We start from the raw sequence: 15,384 nt of genomic DNA on the forward strand, positions 1-15,384 counted from the left end.
TTTCCATCTCTTTGAGCTTGTGCATTTTCATGAGCTGAAATCTCTCAGTTTTTAATTTAAAAGATTAAAAAAAAAAATTTGTTTAGCTGAAGCTGGTATATCAAATGGCTTTTGTTGCTGTAATGTTAGGTGAGCTGAAATAAATATATCGGGGTTATTCCTTGTGATCACCAAATGGGCATTTTCATTGATTTTGGGGAATATTGAACCACATTGGCCAGATTGGTTGATCTAAAATAGGTGCATATTGGTTCAATCGATTTTTTTTAATTTTTTAATGATTTATTTAATCAGATCAGATAGGGGAATGAATTTTTTAAATTGCCATGCAATTTGAACGAAACAATTGAATGGAATTGGGAATGGATTAGGGAGTAGGGAGTAGGGAGTAATTTGGCTGACCATTACAAGCCAATCAAAGACGTTGATATTTCTCGATACAAAACTTTATATTATTTATATGTATATTTGTTATAAAGCCTTTGATTAATTAGATATCTATTTAATTAAAAAAAGATAATATTTTTATTCTGTAAAGTAAATTGTATTATTTATGTTTTACCATTTTTAAATTGTTTTTCATAAATATATATGTTATATGATTTTATTTTCCATCTGTATTCTGGGTGTCGTAATATAAAATTTATTTTTTCCTTCACGCGCTGAAAACAATAAGCAGGGGTGTAGATACAGGATTGGCATTGGCATTAGTACTTCAAAAATGGTATATATGTCTATTAGTCTCTTTAAAGCTTTCAAGTTAGTTTAATAGCAAATTTACATTTTAACTCTAAAAATTTATTATTCATCTCTAGCCCCTTCTAAAGTAATTTTCTTGGTTTGTCCTTAAAGTTGTCATTTTTTTCCTTATTTGACACATCAGCATTTTTTTGTTCAATTTGGAACTTAAAATTTTCATATGTTATACAAATTAACTCTAAACACTAACAATGTTAGCTTTTTTATGGGGTAGAAATAGTCAAGGTATGACCAACATGTTTAATGATAGGAAATGGTGCATTTATTTGAAGTTTTATTTATTTTACTAATTGGGTAGAAATAGTGAGGTATGATTAACATGTTTAATGACAGGAAATAGTACATTTTTTTGAAGTTTTATTTGTTTTGCTCATTGGGGCTGAGATTATTTTAACTACTAATTCTAGGAATGATGGAAGTGGGACTACATGTTTAAAACATAGTTTCTTCAATTCCACAAAAATAGTTAGTAGCAGAGGAAATCTGTGTTCAAAAATAGATATTGAAGAAAACAAGTTTTAAAAATCCAAAATAAAACAAATTCAGCTTGAGTTAAAAAATCAATATAAAATAAATTAATTAAACAAAAATTAATTAAATGTTTAAAATAAAATAAAAAATAAAAAATCATGTCATCTATCATGGTCATACATTGATTAATCATGTCATCTATCATGGTCATACATTGATTATCTTTATTACCTCATAAAAGAATTAATATTGTTAATATATTGAAGTAATTTCTATAATTTCACAAGTTTAACAATCAAACTAGACAAAAAAAGAGCTTGGGAATCAAATTAAAAAAAGCTGTCTAATTCAAAAATTAAATTGGACCAAGAAAAAAAATACTTAATATCAAATTACAAATACCAAATGTTAATTTTAGTTAGGCTTAAACAAAACACAAAATTATCACCATCACAAAAAGAAAGTATGCGAATATGTCAAAGAATTAACATAACACGAATTACCCTAATTTTATCCTCATGTAAATATTGCTTCTACAGTCATTTTAACTGTCTATTACAGAAAATACCCTAATTTACCACCAAAAAAAGGCAAAGAATTGATAATGCATACGACCTTGTCTTTTCATGACCAAAAAAAAAATGCTTGAAAACATGTCTAAAATGAAAACAGACGAACGCAAATCAAAGTGATACAGACATAAGGTTACTGCCATTCAGAGGAGGGAGCTCGATCTATTGCTGCTGAACTCTCCCTGTCATTCTAGGCTTTCCCGCTGCAACCTTGGCAGGGGTTGAACGCTCGGACTGAGTGAAGAGAATCAATATTTGCATGAGGAAGGTGACGATGGCCAAGATGAATGCTGACAATGCAATACCCCTCCATGAGGATAAAAGCGAAGAACGTTGGAGAAACTTGAGAGCCCCGTAACCCACAATACACGCCCAAGAGCAAACAACCTGACCAAGTCATATTAGTTCCGGAAACAACTCTTAAAAACACCGAAATATCTAGAGAACGGCATGCTAACTGAAGAAAATCAATACAAAGATTAGTTTATTTGAGACAAAAAGAAACTCACCAGAAGAGGCTTAGCTGGCCGACCAATATCCTGCAATGGTTGGTCACTGAAAGTGTCCTCAGCTCTATGTTTGTCCAGCAACTTGTCCTATTTGAGAAATCAAACAGAAACAAAATAATAAGTAGGAAACTAAGGCATCAACTATTGCAAGCACAAGAACGAACATGGTTAATCGTTAGACATAAAAGCACAACGATACACAACCTGGTCAAAGCTTAGAGTAATTCTTCTATTCATTTTTAAGCATACGTTTTGTTGCGGAAGCGACGATAATATTAATAACAATATTATCAGAAATATTTAGATAATTATTATGCCAACAATTATACTAAGAAAATTCCCAGTTAAATTGGAGGGGTCACAAATGGTCCCGCTTAAAACCCAACAACTAGACAGAACTCACTTAGATATTTATAGCAATAATAACTAAATAAATATAACCAACATAAAGCTATTAAATATAAGCAAACAAATAAAAAATAAAATACCAGAGATTTAACAAGGTTCGGCCAATTTAGCTTACGTCCTCGGACACTACCAAATCAATATTTCTTCTAGAAATATTACAAAGGAGAAGATTTTGGGATGATACAACCAAAGGGGGAGGGGTTCTATATATAACAAACCAAACCCCCTCCCTTTCTATCTTTTCCTAATGTGGGATATTGCCAATATTCAACAAATCTCCACCTTGGCGATATTCCACATCTTCGAACATCTTCTCATAACACAAACTTCAATAGTGTCTTCAAATTTGCGCCAACGACGCCATATCAAATGTGTCGGACATTGATCAAGTCTAAACAATGTTCAAACTTGGCCCTTGTAACCACCTTAGTCAGCATATCTGCAGGATTCTCCGTAGTGTGAATCTTTTGGAGAAGTATCTCCTCTTCTTCGAGAATTTCCCGCACAAAGTGATAGCGAACGTCTATGTGCTTCGTTTGTGCATGAAAAACTTGATTCTTTGCTAAATGAATAGCACTCTGACTGTCAGAATATACCTTAAGTTGTTTCTGACCAACTTCCAAGCCTTTAAGCAATCCATGAAGCCAAATTGCTTCCTTCACAGCCTCTGTAATTGCCATATACTCTGCCTCTGTTGTAGACAAAGCCACCGTGGACTGTAAGGTAGATTTCCAACTAACTGGCGCTTTCGCTAAAGTAAACAAATAGCCAGTTGTAGACCGTCGCTTATCCAAATCACCTGCATAATTAGAATCACAATATCCAACTATGCATTGACCAAATGATTCATCCTGCTCGAATGCCAATCCGACATCTATGGTATTTTGGAGATACCGCAGAATCCATTTCACAGCTTGCCAATGACCCCTGCCCGGATCATGCATGTACCTGCTAACAACACTAACAGCCTGTGAAATATCTGGTCTCGTACATACCATTGCATACATCAAGCTTCCAACTGCATTTGCATATGGGACTTTTGCCATGTACTCTCGTTCTTCCTTAGTCGTTGGAGATAACTGGTTACTTAGTTTAAAATGAGGAGCAACTGGGGTACTTACAGGTTTTGTACCTTCAGACATACCGAAACGTTGTAGTACCTTCTCCAAATACTGTTTTTGTGACAGCCAAAGTTTGCCCCTCTTTCTATCCCGAGTTATTTCCATGCCGAGAATCTTCTTAGCTTCCCCTAAATCCTTCATCTCAAACTCTTTACTCAACTGAGCCTTCAGTCTATCAATCTCCATTTGGCTCTTTGCTGCAATCAGCATATCATCAACATACAATAGTAAGTAGATGTAGGAACTATCTTGAAGCTTGCGCAAATACACACAATGATCGTATTTGCTTCTTTTGTACTTCTGGTCCTTCATGAACCTGTCAAATCGTTTGTACCATTGTCTCGGAGATTGTTTCAATCCGTACAACGATTTGCTAAGTTTACACACCCAATTTTCTTTACCAGCAACCCTGTATCCATCTGGCTGAGTCATATAGATTTCCTCCTTCAAATCACCGTGTAGAAACGCGGTCTTCACATCAAGTTGAGCTAGCTCCAAATTCAACTGCGCTACCAAGGCCAACAAAATTCTAATGGAGGAATGTTTAACAACTGGAGAAAATACCTCATTATAGTCAATTCCCTCCTTCTGAGCATAGCCTTTAGCCACTAACCTTGCCTTGTAACGAACATCTTCTTTGTCGGGAAATCCTTCTTTCTTTGCAAATACCCATTTGCAACCAATCGCCTTCTTCCCTTTTGGTAGTTGTGCCAACTTCCACGTCTTGTTTTTCTCTAGAGATTGCATTTCCTCTTCTATTGCACCTAACCATCTATTATTCTCTAAACTCTGAATGGCTTCGGTGTAAGTGGATGGAATATTATCAACAACTAGAAGTGCATAAGCTACCATGTCAGTGAAACGAGCTGGTTTCTGAATTTCTCGTCTCTGCCTTCTGACTGCAATTGGCTCTGATTGCTGTTGAGGTTCTTGGGTAGAAACCTCTTCCTCATCTGACTCTGCATCTACCAATGACGAATCACTAGTGGTACCTTCTGCTGGAATTACCACACTCTGCTCAAACTCCACCTGCTGCGGAGTACTACTCACTCCTTCTGGATTTACCTTATTCAACATGGCAGATTCATGAAAGGTAACATCCCTACTGATTATCGTCTTCTTTGCCTCTAGACACCACAAACGATATCCCTTAACACCAGCATTGAAGCCCATGAATAGAGCCTTCTTTGCTCTTGGATCTAACTTTGATTCTTTCACATGATAATATGCAATAGAACCAAAAATGCGCAAGGTGTCATAATCAGTAGCAGGTTTTCCATACCATTTATCCAAAGGAGTCTTGTCATTTATAGCAGATGATGGCAAATGATTGATGAGATGTTGAGCGTACGTCACAGCCTCAGTCCAAAACTTTCTATCTAATTCAGCATTAGATAACATACATCGAACTTTCTCCACAAGCGTTCGATTCATACGCTCTGCCACCCCATTCTGTTGCGGTGTTCCACCTACGGTGAAGTGCCTTACTATGCCACAATCTTGGCATATCTTCAGGAAAGGATCGCTTTTATATTCTCCACCGTTGTCTGATCGGAGAACCTTAATCTTCCTTCCTGTCTAATTTTCAACTTTAGTTTTCCACTTAAGGAAAACTTCAAGCACCTCATCTTTGTTCTTCATAGGAAACACCCAAACTCGTTTGGAAAAATCATCAATAAAGGTGACAAAATAACGTCTTCCTCCAAGTGATGGAGTCTTGGACGGTCCCCATACATCAGAATGCACATAATCCAGAATACCTTTAGTATTGTGAATCCCAGTGCCAAATTTCACCCTTCTTTGTTTTCCCAGAACACAATGCTCGCAAAATTCAAGTTTGCAAGTCTTTGTACCTTTCAATAATCCTTGCTTGGCTAGAGTTTGCAAGGTTTTTTCACTAGCATGGCCCAAACGCATATGCCACAGCTGTGTTGCCTCAGCGTCCTTCTTGGTACTCGTAATTGCTGCTGCTGTTGTCCCGACCACTGTACTACCTTGGTAGTAATACAGATTGTTCTTTCTTATGCCTTTCAACATCACCAATGCTCCTGAAGTTGCTTTAAGAACTCCATCTCGTATTGTCACAACTAGGCCTTTAGATTCTAACGACCCCAAAGAGATGAGATTCTTCTTCAACTTTGGGACATATCGTACATCCCGCAAAATTCTAGTAGATCCATCATGACTCCTCAGTTTAATTGAACCTATCCCGGCTATTTTACATGTGTTATCATTACCCATGTAAACAACCCCTTCATCTAGTTTTTGAAATTCAAAGAACCATTCCCGAATGGGACACATATGATAGGAACAACCAGAATCCATGATCCACTCATCTGCATATAATGTTGAAGATGTCATACTAAGAGAAAAGTCTGACTCTGCTTCACTATTGCATTCTGCAACATTTGCATCTTGCGGAGTCTTCCCTTTTTTCTTCAATTTTGGACAATCTTTCTTCCAATGTCCTTTTTCTTTGCAAAAAGAACATTCATCTTTGGCAACAGCTCGACCTTTGGACTTTCTTCTCTTCCCCTTAGACTGACTTTGCTGACGACCTCTTGTTACCAATGCTTCCACTGCTGCTTCACCTGAACCTTTCAACTTATCCTTTCGGCGTAGTTCATAGCTATACAATGCAGCAGTTACTTCATTGAAAATTACTTCCGATTTTCCATGAAGTAGAGTAGTTTCAAGGTACTCAAACTCCTCAGGAAGCGATCCCAACAACATTAACGCCAAGTCTTCGTCTTCAAAAGTCACATCCAAATTCAACAAATCAGCCACCAGCTGATTAAAATTGGTAATGTGCTCGTTCATCGTGGTACCAGGAACATAATTGAAACGAAACAGTCTTTTCTTCATATGCAACTTATTTTGACTGTTCTTCTTCAAGAATTTCTCCTCCAATGCTTTCCACAATTTACTTGCAGAAGTCTCTTTACTGAATGTATACTTTTGCTCTCTGGAAAGACATGATCGAATTGTACCACATGTCAATCGGTTGATGGTCTTCCATTCTTTATCATGTGAAAGAATCAAAGTTAGATCCAAGAGCAAAGAAGGCTCTATTCATGGGCTTCAATGCTGGTGTTAAGGGATATCGTTTGTGGTGTCTAGAGGCAAAGAAGACGAAAATCAGTAGGGATGTTACTTTTCATGAATCTGCCATGTTGAATGAGGTAAATCCAGAAGGAGTGAGTAGTACTTCGCAGCAGGTGGAGTGTACTCCGCAGCAGGTGGAGTTTGAGCAGAGTGTGGTAATTCCAGCAGAAGGTACCACTAGTGATTCGTCATTGGCAGATGCAGAGTCAGATGAGGAAGAGGTTTCTACCCAAGAACCTCAACAGAACTCACTTAGATATTTATAGCAATAATAACTAAATAAATATAACCAACATAAAGCTATTAAATATAAGCAAACAAATAAGAAATAAAATACCAGAGATTTAACGAGGTTCGGCCAATTTAGCTTACGTCCTCGGACACTACCAAATCAATATTTCTTCTAGAAATATTACAAAGGAGAAGATTTTGGGATGATACAACCAAAGGGGGAGGGGTTCTATATATAACAAACCAAACCCCCTCCCTTTCTATCTTTTCCTAATGTGGGATATTGCCAATATTCAATACATTTATCTCAAACATGCATGAAAGACCATCTAGAACGGCGTCTTCCTACAACACTAGATGAGTAATACTCACCTTCTCCACAAACAGATCTTTACACCATTGTGCAACAGCCTCATCCATTTCAGGTAGTTCCTTCATGAGGCATCGTTTGATATGTACATGTACCTGTAAACGAGTGAAAGGAATGACATAAACCCAAAAGAAAGATCAATGATACTGGTAGGTTTTAATGATCACAGTTTCGGAATGACATAAATGTTTCAACCAAGGGAAAAGAAAGGGGAAAAGCAAATACTATTTCAGCAAGACCAACAAACTTGTTGGCCTTCACTCCTGGGATTCTAAAAGATCAGATAAAAGAAGTGAAGAAATTAAGAAGCAGGCCCTTCACTTCATGTTGTCATCAGAGATCTTTGACATCACTTTATACCTTTAAACTTGGCCTGAACTTCATGATAATGCAGAATTTAAAAGTGAAATCCTTTGAGGAGACACATCAAATTCTCCCCAAGGACATATCAATATTAGACAAAGAGAAAGCAATGTAAATATTCAAAACTGATACATAATTATGCACAGATAACTAACTTGCTTTACACAGGTTGAACTCTGACTTACCACAGAAGATTGCCCCTTGAAAAGTCTAAGCATTGTAGGTGAATGTGAGCTTTTGGGAATAGCCACTGTAATATCATAAATGGCTGGGACAAATGATCGCATATGACTTACAGCTGAAACAAAACCCTGAAGCAGGACAACGTAATATTGATATTTCAGACATAAGTTCTTCATATGGAATTAGATTTAGTAATGGCCTATAAGATCAGTGGCTATTAACAAAATAAAGAAGTTCAGTATTACAAGCAAAATAAGTAACTCCACGTCCAACATGATTAACTCTCAACTAGGACCAGGTCCATATGTGAGGGTGCACAGATGTATCACTGATGAGACTGGCTAACTATTGAACAACTGTGCTAAAGAAGCAAACTTGAGTTGGCCAGAAATTTAGTTTTTGGTGGACCTTGCAACAAAATCTACCTATAATTTAACAAAATGCTATATGCTAACTTTGAAATATTATGAACACTAAAAGAGTGCTACACATATTTATATATACACAAGGTACCCAGATAAAAGATGACAAGAAATTCAAGAAAACCAAAGCAGCAAGAATCCAACCTTTGTACGAGGAATCAAAACGTTTCTAGGTATTGGCAATCCTTGTGAGGTCGCATATTCTTGAGCTGCTACAAGCTTTGCTTGCGTAAAGCGAGTTCCTTCTACAAAAAGCGCCAACCAAAACGGCTGTGGATAGTCCCTTAAACGTTGAAGGCCTGCCTGCAAATATGATTCCACAAGAATTTGACAATATCAATAATGCAGTCTGAAATCAAGCATACACAAGCACTCACGTAAACACAGAAATATTTATGGTCATTATATCTGTATACCATATAGAGGCGGCATATGTAATTCTTGATACATATGCATCTACAATACTAAAAGCAAACTTCTACCTTTATCGTGTTTTCATCCTTGGCCCAGCTTCGTTCCAAAAACAGATACTCAGAAAACCACATTGACCAGCCTATGACCTGTACAATGAGACATCTTTTATTCTTCATAACTAGGCACAAGTAAGTCATACTTGTTTCTTTATAGAGAAACTTTAAAAATAACCTGCGGGATTCACTAGTATGCAGTAAAATCAAAAGACAGTAATATTCACAGATGGCAAGGCAGAAAAAAAGATCTTAGATTTGAATCACTTCATTGAGTGACCTATCACCAAAAAGACCGAATAACTCAATTCAATTATCTCAAAATTTGAAAAAAAAATCAATTTTTTCTAGTCTAATCAAATTTTATTCATCTCTAATTTTAAAAATAAAATTGAGTAAAATATCTTATTAATTACATAAAATAATATTATTCACTATTATAAATTAATAATGTTAATTTTTAAATATTATAATAATATTTTTCATGTTAATATAATTATTATTAAAGATTTTTATTAAACTATTAATTTTAGTATTAATATTTCAAAATGTAATATTTTAATAATAATATTCAAATTTCAAAGTATTAAATTAATATTAAGTACCTGAAATAATACTATTTAAAGTACAAAATGAATAATAATATTACATTAATCATATTAATATTTTGTAATATTAAATATTAATATTTTTATATTATAAAAAATTTCTTATTAAAATATCTATAAACTATAATTTACATATTTAGTATTAATATATTAAAGTAAAATGTTTTTTAAATAAAATATTAAGAGTACTATTTAAAATTTAAAATGATTAGTAAAGTTAAAATTTATTATTAATAACACTGTAATATTAAATAATACTGTTATTAAAATAGTAAATAGTATTAATTATATTAATAATTTATTATTAAAATAAGAATATTAATTATATATTATTAAAATATAAATATGCATGTTTAATATCATTAAAATTATAGTTTCTGAAATCAATAATTTAACCTTTTGAAAATATTTAAAAAAATTAAAATTTATTTTTAATATATAATAATTGACTTTATTCAAGTTAATTTTATTTAAAAATTATGTTACTTACAAGGAGCTCTTTTTTTCTTTTAAGAAGGGAAAGACAATTTCAAGAAAACATGTCTGATTTCCTTTGGCCTTCAATTCATTTTCCATTTACTAAGTTATTTTTTTGCGAAACCAATACAAAAAAATGTGTAAAACATTTTCCAAAAATCATTTTCCGAAAAACAAGTACACCCTAAGTTACGCATGATATCCACAATGACTGCAAAAGCATTTGTTATTTCCACTACAAACACACCCTACTCTTTAATTGCATTTCTAGATAGTTTCTATTCCTAAGACAATTCAGGAGACCTTGAGTCATCCCGATAGGTGTGATGTTAATCTCTACCGGACATGTGAAGACAAGTAATCAACTAGGTGACATCTTCACAAGGCTTTAATTGGACTCAATCGATTATCTTTGTAACAAGCTAGGCATGATTAACATCTATGCTCCAATTTGAGAAGTGTTACACAGTCGTATAACGTAATATTACTAATCAATAATGCATAATCTTAGGGAACATATTATTATGGATTTAATAGGTTATTATTTTTTGGTTTATTTCCTTCTGTAAACTATGATAACTTATATAAATAGCTACTTCTAAGAGGAATGGAAGTGTATAATTTCTCTCCCTACTCCAGGCAAACTCACTTAACACATGAAATGCAAGCCAAACTTTGAAATATGATAAAGGATACTAGATTTTCAAGTGAAGAATCCTGCTCCAGTTTTAATAGCATAAGCTAATAAAGCATAAAAAAGAAGTTGAGGAATATTTATTAGAATCTCACAATAATAATCTTAATTTTCTCTCTTATCTCATCAATTTCCTATTGCACTAATCACATGTAACACTTTACACATTAACTTGTGTTCTAGAGCATAGACAACTGTGTAATGAAAATGCCATGTACATAGAACTGTCATTAGCTATCGCCATTCATGGTTGAAGACAAACTACGAATTTTGAGACTAAAAGAACTCGTAGCAAACACAATCTCAAGATTGAAAGTTAAAACTTCAAAGGAATCACACCAACACATACCGGAAGGAATTTTGATGATTTCTTCATCACAGCTATTGAACTGCCAAGACAACCTGATCGCTGCCAGAAGCAAATTTAATTGAATCTTAGCCGCAGATAGTAATTTAATAGGAAAAAAGAGGTTAAAATGTCAAATAGAAAATTTAGAAGCACTGCAAATATTTTTTAGAATGCACATTTCAACTACAGACCTGAGCCAGAACCCATCCAACTAACCAATCAATATCACTTCTGTGATTGGGTAAGAGAAGGGCGTGTTCCTTACCTGGAAAAATTTACCATATCAGATGACAAAAACTCAAAAGATCTAGGATAGAACAATAACCATTATACATGTAACTCTTAAGTATTTGCTTGATACAAAGGATGGAAAGGAGTGAGGCTGGAAAATTTATTAATCAAATGGTTAAGATTCATAACTACTTTCGTACTTTGTAGCTTAACCATTAGATTAATAAATTTTTCATTCTTCATACCAAGCAGGGCCTAAAGACCAAGCCCTAAGTTTCTTAGTAGAGGAGATTGACGTTACCCATTAAATTGAAGCTTTCATTATCTGCAAAAACATTAATCTGCAAATAAAATGTATCAAAGATTGAAAGTTAATCTCCAGGAGACCCCTAGCGAGGTGACATTGATGGTACGAGTTATTTTCCCACATTAACAGAAGTTGGTTCAATAGTTAACAACTTTTTCATAAGAAGCCCTTAAAGAAAATAGGAAACTTCACAAGCTAGTTCAACTCATATTTACCTAATATCTAGAAGGATTGACAATGCAACAGTCTTTAAGCTTATGAAACCAGAAATAAGAGTTGGCAAACAGACTTCACCTAACTAATGCGTACCCATTAAATGGAATTAGCAGGTCCTTGGAGGAAAGTAAATTTTGCACCACACAACGATACAATTTTCTAATATCTTTGTGTAAGTACTAAGTAATCTGATATCAATTTGAGATTCGAAAATTTCAATCACAATCATTGACTGAAAGTACCAACACCACACTCGAAATTCCAAAGGACACAATGAAAACCTTTCACTGATTCTATATTATGGCACTTACAATGTAAAGATCATTTTTAAGACCTACCTTATTCGAGTTGGAAACTGAAATATAAAGCAATTAGGCATTTGATCATCATAAATTGTTGTCTCAGGTTTCAACATTAAACTATACTACGCCAGAAAGGATATCAGCAATTGACTATAATATCTTCAAAAATGCACCCAAAAAGTAATCTTCAGTGATTAAAACCATATTATCTTAAACAATGCAATAAAGGAGCTTATTAGCACCTTAACTCCTGCCCACCAATCAACAAGCCATACAAGTTGAAGCCACAACAACTCTGCCACAACACGATTGATCTTTCTATACGTCTTCTTGGACAGAGGCCGAATGAGAACAAAGCATACCGCCTTGAAAAAACACCAGAAGGTATAACATTGAAAATGGTCATTGACCATGATATTCAAAAAAAAAAAATTTACACATCAGCCAATGAAACAAACTGGATCAACTTATCTAACACAGTAAATTTTGATTACTACAAAAACAAAGGCAACAGAAATGGATTCTAAGTCCCATTTTTAGCATTAAGTTGGTATGGTGAAAAAAGAAGTCAGCAAACAAGGCAACACAAGAAGCAGCTTCTACAAGCTTAAATCAAATATCCCAATGTAATTTTCATTTGCTCCTAAATTTTATTATCTCAGAAGTGAAGTAGATTCAAAGCCCAAATGTACTTATGCAAACTCATTAATAATTCAGCTCAAAAGATGAAATTAAAAAAAAATCCCATTTACCGGCATTTTCCTTTCAATGCAACGACAACAAATTTGAAAACAAAAAGAAATAAAAAAAATGCAGAAGCAACATTCAACAAAGAAGAATAATATAAAACCAGAAAGCAATAATTACCAAAAAAAAAAAACTCAATCAAATCAAAAGATGAAGCAAATCCGTCATTGAATATATCAAAAATAAAAAATAAAACCCAAAAAGGAACCTGAATGAGATTGACAACAAGGCCAGAGATGAAGAAAAGAATGCCCAATGGGACGATGACGGTTGCTGCTGCAATCGCCATGGATCACAACTACTTGAGCTCTAGAGATTCGTGGCAAAAGGGTGGGTTTGTACTTTGTAGTAAGATTTTAGATTTGGGTTGATAACAAGAATTATATTTAAGATTTATTGGTTGATAAAAGAAGATTATTACTCCTTTCTTCAGTATGGGAGAATTGAATTCATTCAAGAAAGATTGTTCATACAAAAGAAAATATTTTTGAAAGAACAGTGACTGTTGTGAAACTGAGTGAATTGAAGAGATTGGAAAATCTTATATAAATAGAAAAAGAAGGGAGGAGAAACCGATGAACACACACACGCACAGACACAAAAAATAAACTTTCAATTCAAGGCAGTTTTCTCGTTTCAAGGAAAAACAAAATGACAGGTAAATTGGGGACCCATCAATTCACCCACCCCGTAATCATTTCCACATTAATTATTAGGTACCTATATTTTTTTAATAGTTAATTTGTTACTTCCAATTTTTTTTCTCAACTTTGTATCAAGTTTGGCTTCGATGTTTAATTTAGTACCTGAGTTTTTTTTTTCTAAATTGATACCTTGAGTTTTTCTTAGTCCCATACAAGTACTTAAGTTTAACTTTAATGTTTAATTTAATACCTGAATTTTTTTTTCTCTCAACTAAGTACCTATGGTTTTTTTACTAGAGCATAGATGTCAAATATTTATCGAACCAAATGATGTTTTTAATTTAAGTACCAAATTAAACGTTGAAGCCAAATATAAATACCAAATGATATGGTTTTAATTTAAGGCCTAAAAGGCTCGACCAGTTCAAATATTTCGCGTTGCCTACGTCGTGATGGTGTGTCCCCAACCTCGATGGGTTTAGATTTGCACCCCGCTGTGCGTGAGAGAGAGTATTAATTTAGTCATTCAATTATATATTGAGCTGATTGAATATTAGTTTATTTGGCATCGACATTGTTACTAGTATAGGAGACTGTGGATTCAAGCACACTGAAACGTGTTTATCCTCCTAAATAAGATTTGGAGGGATTATGAGTAGTTATAAACATTATATAAAAAAAATTAAATTTCTATACTAAATTTAAAATTACGTATTTTTCATTTTTAATTTAATGCCTTACAAATTCGTATTATCTTTTATAAAAAAAATTGTAATTTCTATTTTTATAATAATAAAAATATTTTTTAATATTTGGAAAGATATTTATTTCTACTTTTAATATTTAGTAGTTGGGTTTTAGAGTTTCTTTCAATGGTCATGTTTATCTCACCTAAGAAAGTAATTTATTTCATTCTAATATTTCGAGATCAATGCAGGTTGCAAGCATCCATTGAAATAAAATTATGACATTTTTGTGGCAGTCTTGTGATCAGTGATCAAAGTTAGAAAATCTTTTTGGAATCAAAATTAAATTGTATATTTTTAAGATAATAAAAATATAATTTCATTATTTTAATAATTTATATATTTATAATTTTTAAAAAATTAAATTAATTTTTTATATTTTTTAAAAGACTAAAATATAATTTTATTATTACTAATTTAAAATTCAAATTATATTTTAGGAGGATATCATAACAATTATTTCATCATTGATCCATATTTGAGAAGAGGATAATATGGTTGCAAAAACTTGTCTAATCTTTCCGTTGTAGTAGGCATATACAAATTTATTACCCGCAATTAACATTGAGGGCTCTGGATTTTGTTATTATTATAATATCGAAGGAGTGGAAAAGAGATCGTATAATTTATTTATCTAATAGAAGTAGTGGTTCAAACTCTCTCATCTCTTTCTTCTTCTCCAATATCGTAATGATAAAAAAATTTAAAGAGTCTTAGAATCGCAATAGCCAGCAGTAAAACTACAACAAAGAGGTTCCATTGACAATTATATTTTAAAATATTTCCATAAAACAAATCAATCCAATAACATTTCGCATTGAATCTAACTAAATCAAAGTTCCAACTTTTTAGAAATTTTATTTTAAAGATTTTTTTAATTATAACATCAATCATAATGTAATCTTTTGACATGTGACAATTTATAATTGATGCGTTCGATTGATTATTTGTTCGGGTCAAATTATAGAGTAAAATTTTGAAAGTTAAAACATGTTTTGAGTTCCTATACGTTTCTTACATTCAAAATTTAGTCCATTTTACTTTTATTTTCAAGATTTTAGTCCCTCTATTTTTTTATTTAA

General features: G+C 33.2%; 1 protein-coding gene across 2 annotated transcripts; it reads right to left on the reverse strand.

Moving 5' to 3' along the window:
- Positions 1-1,729: 1,729 nt before the first annotated feature.
- LOC107922390 (1-acyl-sn-glycerol-3-phosphate acyltransferase 2) lies at positions 1,730-13,536 on the reverse strand. 2 transcript variants are annotated; one of them, XM_016852407.2, is made up of 11 exons: positions 13,121-13,533; positions 12,408-12,530; positions 11,642-11,681; positions 11,301-11,374; positions 11,110-11,169; positions 8,997-9,074; positions 8,659-8,817; positions 8,095-8,220; positions 7,549-7,641; positions 2,312-2,398; positions 1,730-2,189 (listed from the first exon to the last, which is right to left on the reverse strand). In XM_016852407.2, the coding sequence occupies exons 1-11, from the start codon at positions 13,199-13,201 to the stop codon at positions 1,965-1,967; spliced, it is 1,146 nt and encodes a 381-aa protein (XP_016707896.1). In that variant the 5' UTR covers positions 13,202-13,533; the 3' UTR covers positions 1,730-1,964. The 2 variants fall into 2 exon arrangements, with proteins under 2 accessions (XP_016707896.1, XP_016707897.1); XM_016852408.2 differs by lacking the exon at positions 7,549-7,641 and having other exon boundaries at positions 13,121-13,536.
- Between the last annotated feature and the right edge of the window lie 1,848 nt (positions 13,537-15,384).

Source organism: Gossypium hirsutum, chromosome A01 (genome assembly GCF_007990345.1).
Source record: "Gossypium hirsutum isolate 1008001.06 chromosome A01, Gossypium_hirsutum_v2.1, whole genome shotgun sequence".
Taxonomy (NCBI): domain Eukaryota; kingdom Viridiplantae; phylum Streptophyta; class Magnoliopsida; order Malvales; family Malvaceae; genus Gossypium; species Gossypium hirsutum.

Excerpts from the sequence above, each read along its gene's own strand:
- LOC107922390 (XM_016852407.2), bottom strand. The coding sequence starts at position 13,201 with ATGGCGATTGCAGCAGCAACCGTCATCGTCCCATTGGGCATTCTTTTC. Across the intron at positions 8,818-8,996 it reads AGGATGAAAACACGATAAAG|GCAGGCCTTCAACGTTTAAG; the intron begins GTAGAAGTTTGC and ends TCATATTTGCAG. Across the intron at positions 7,642-8,094 it reads TCAAGGGGCAATCTTCTGTG|GTACATGTACATATCAAACG; the intron begins GTAAGTCAGAGT and ends ACTCGTTTACAG.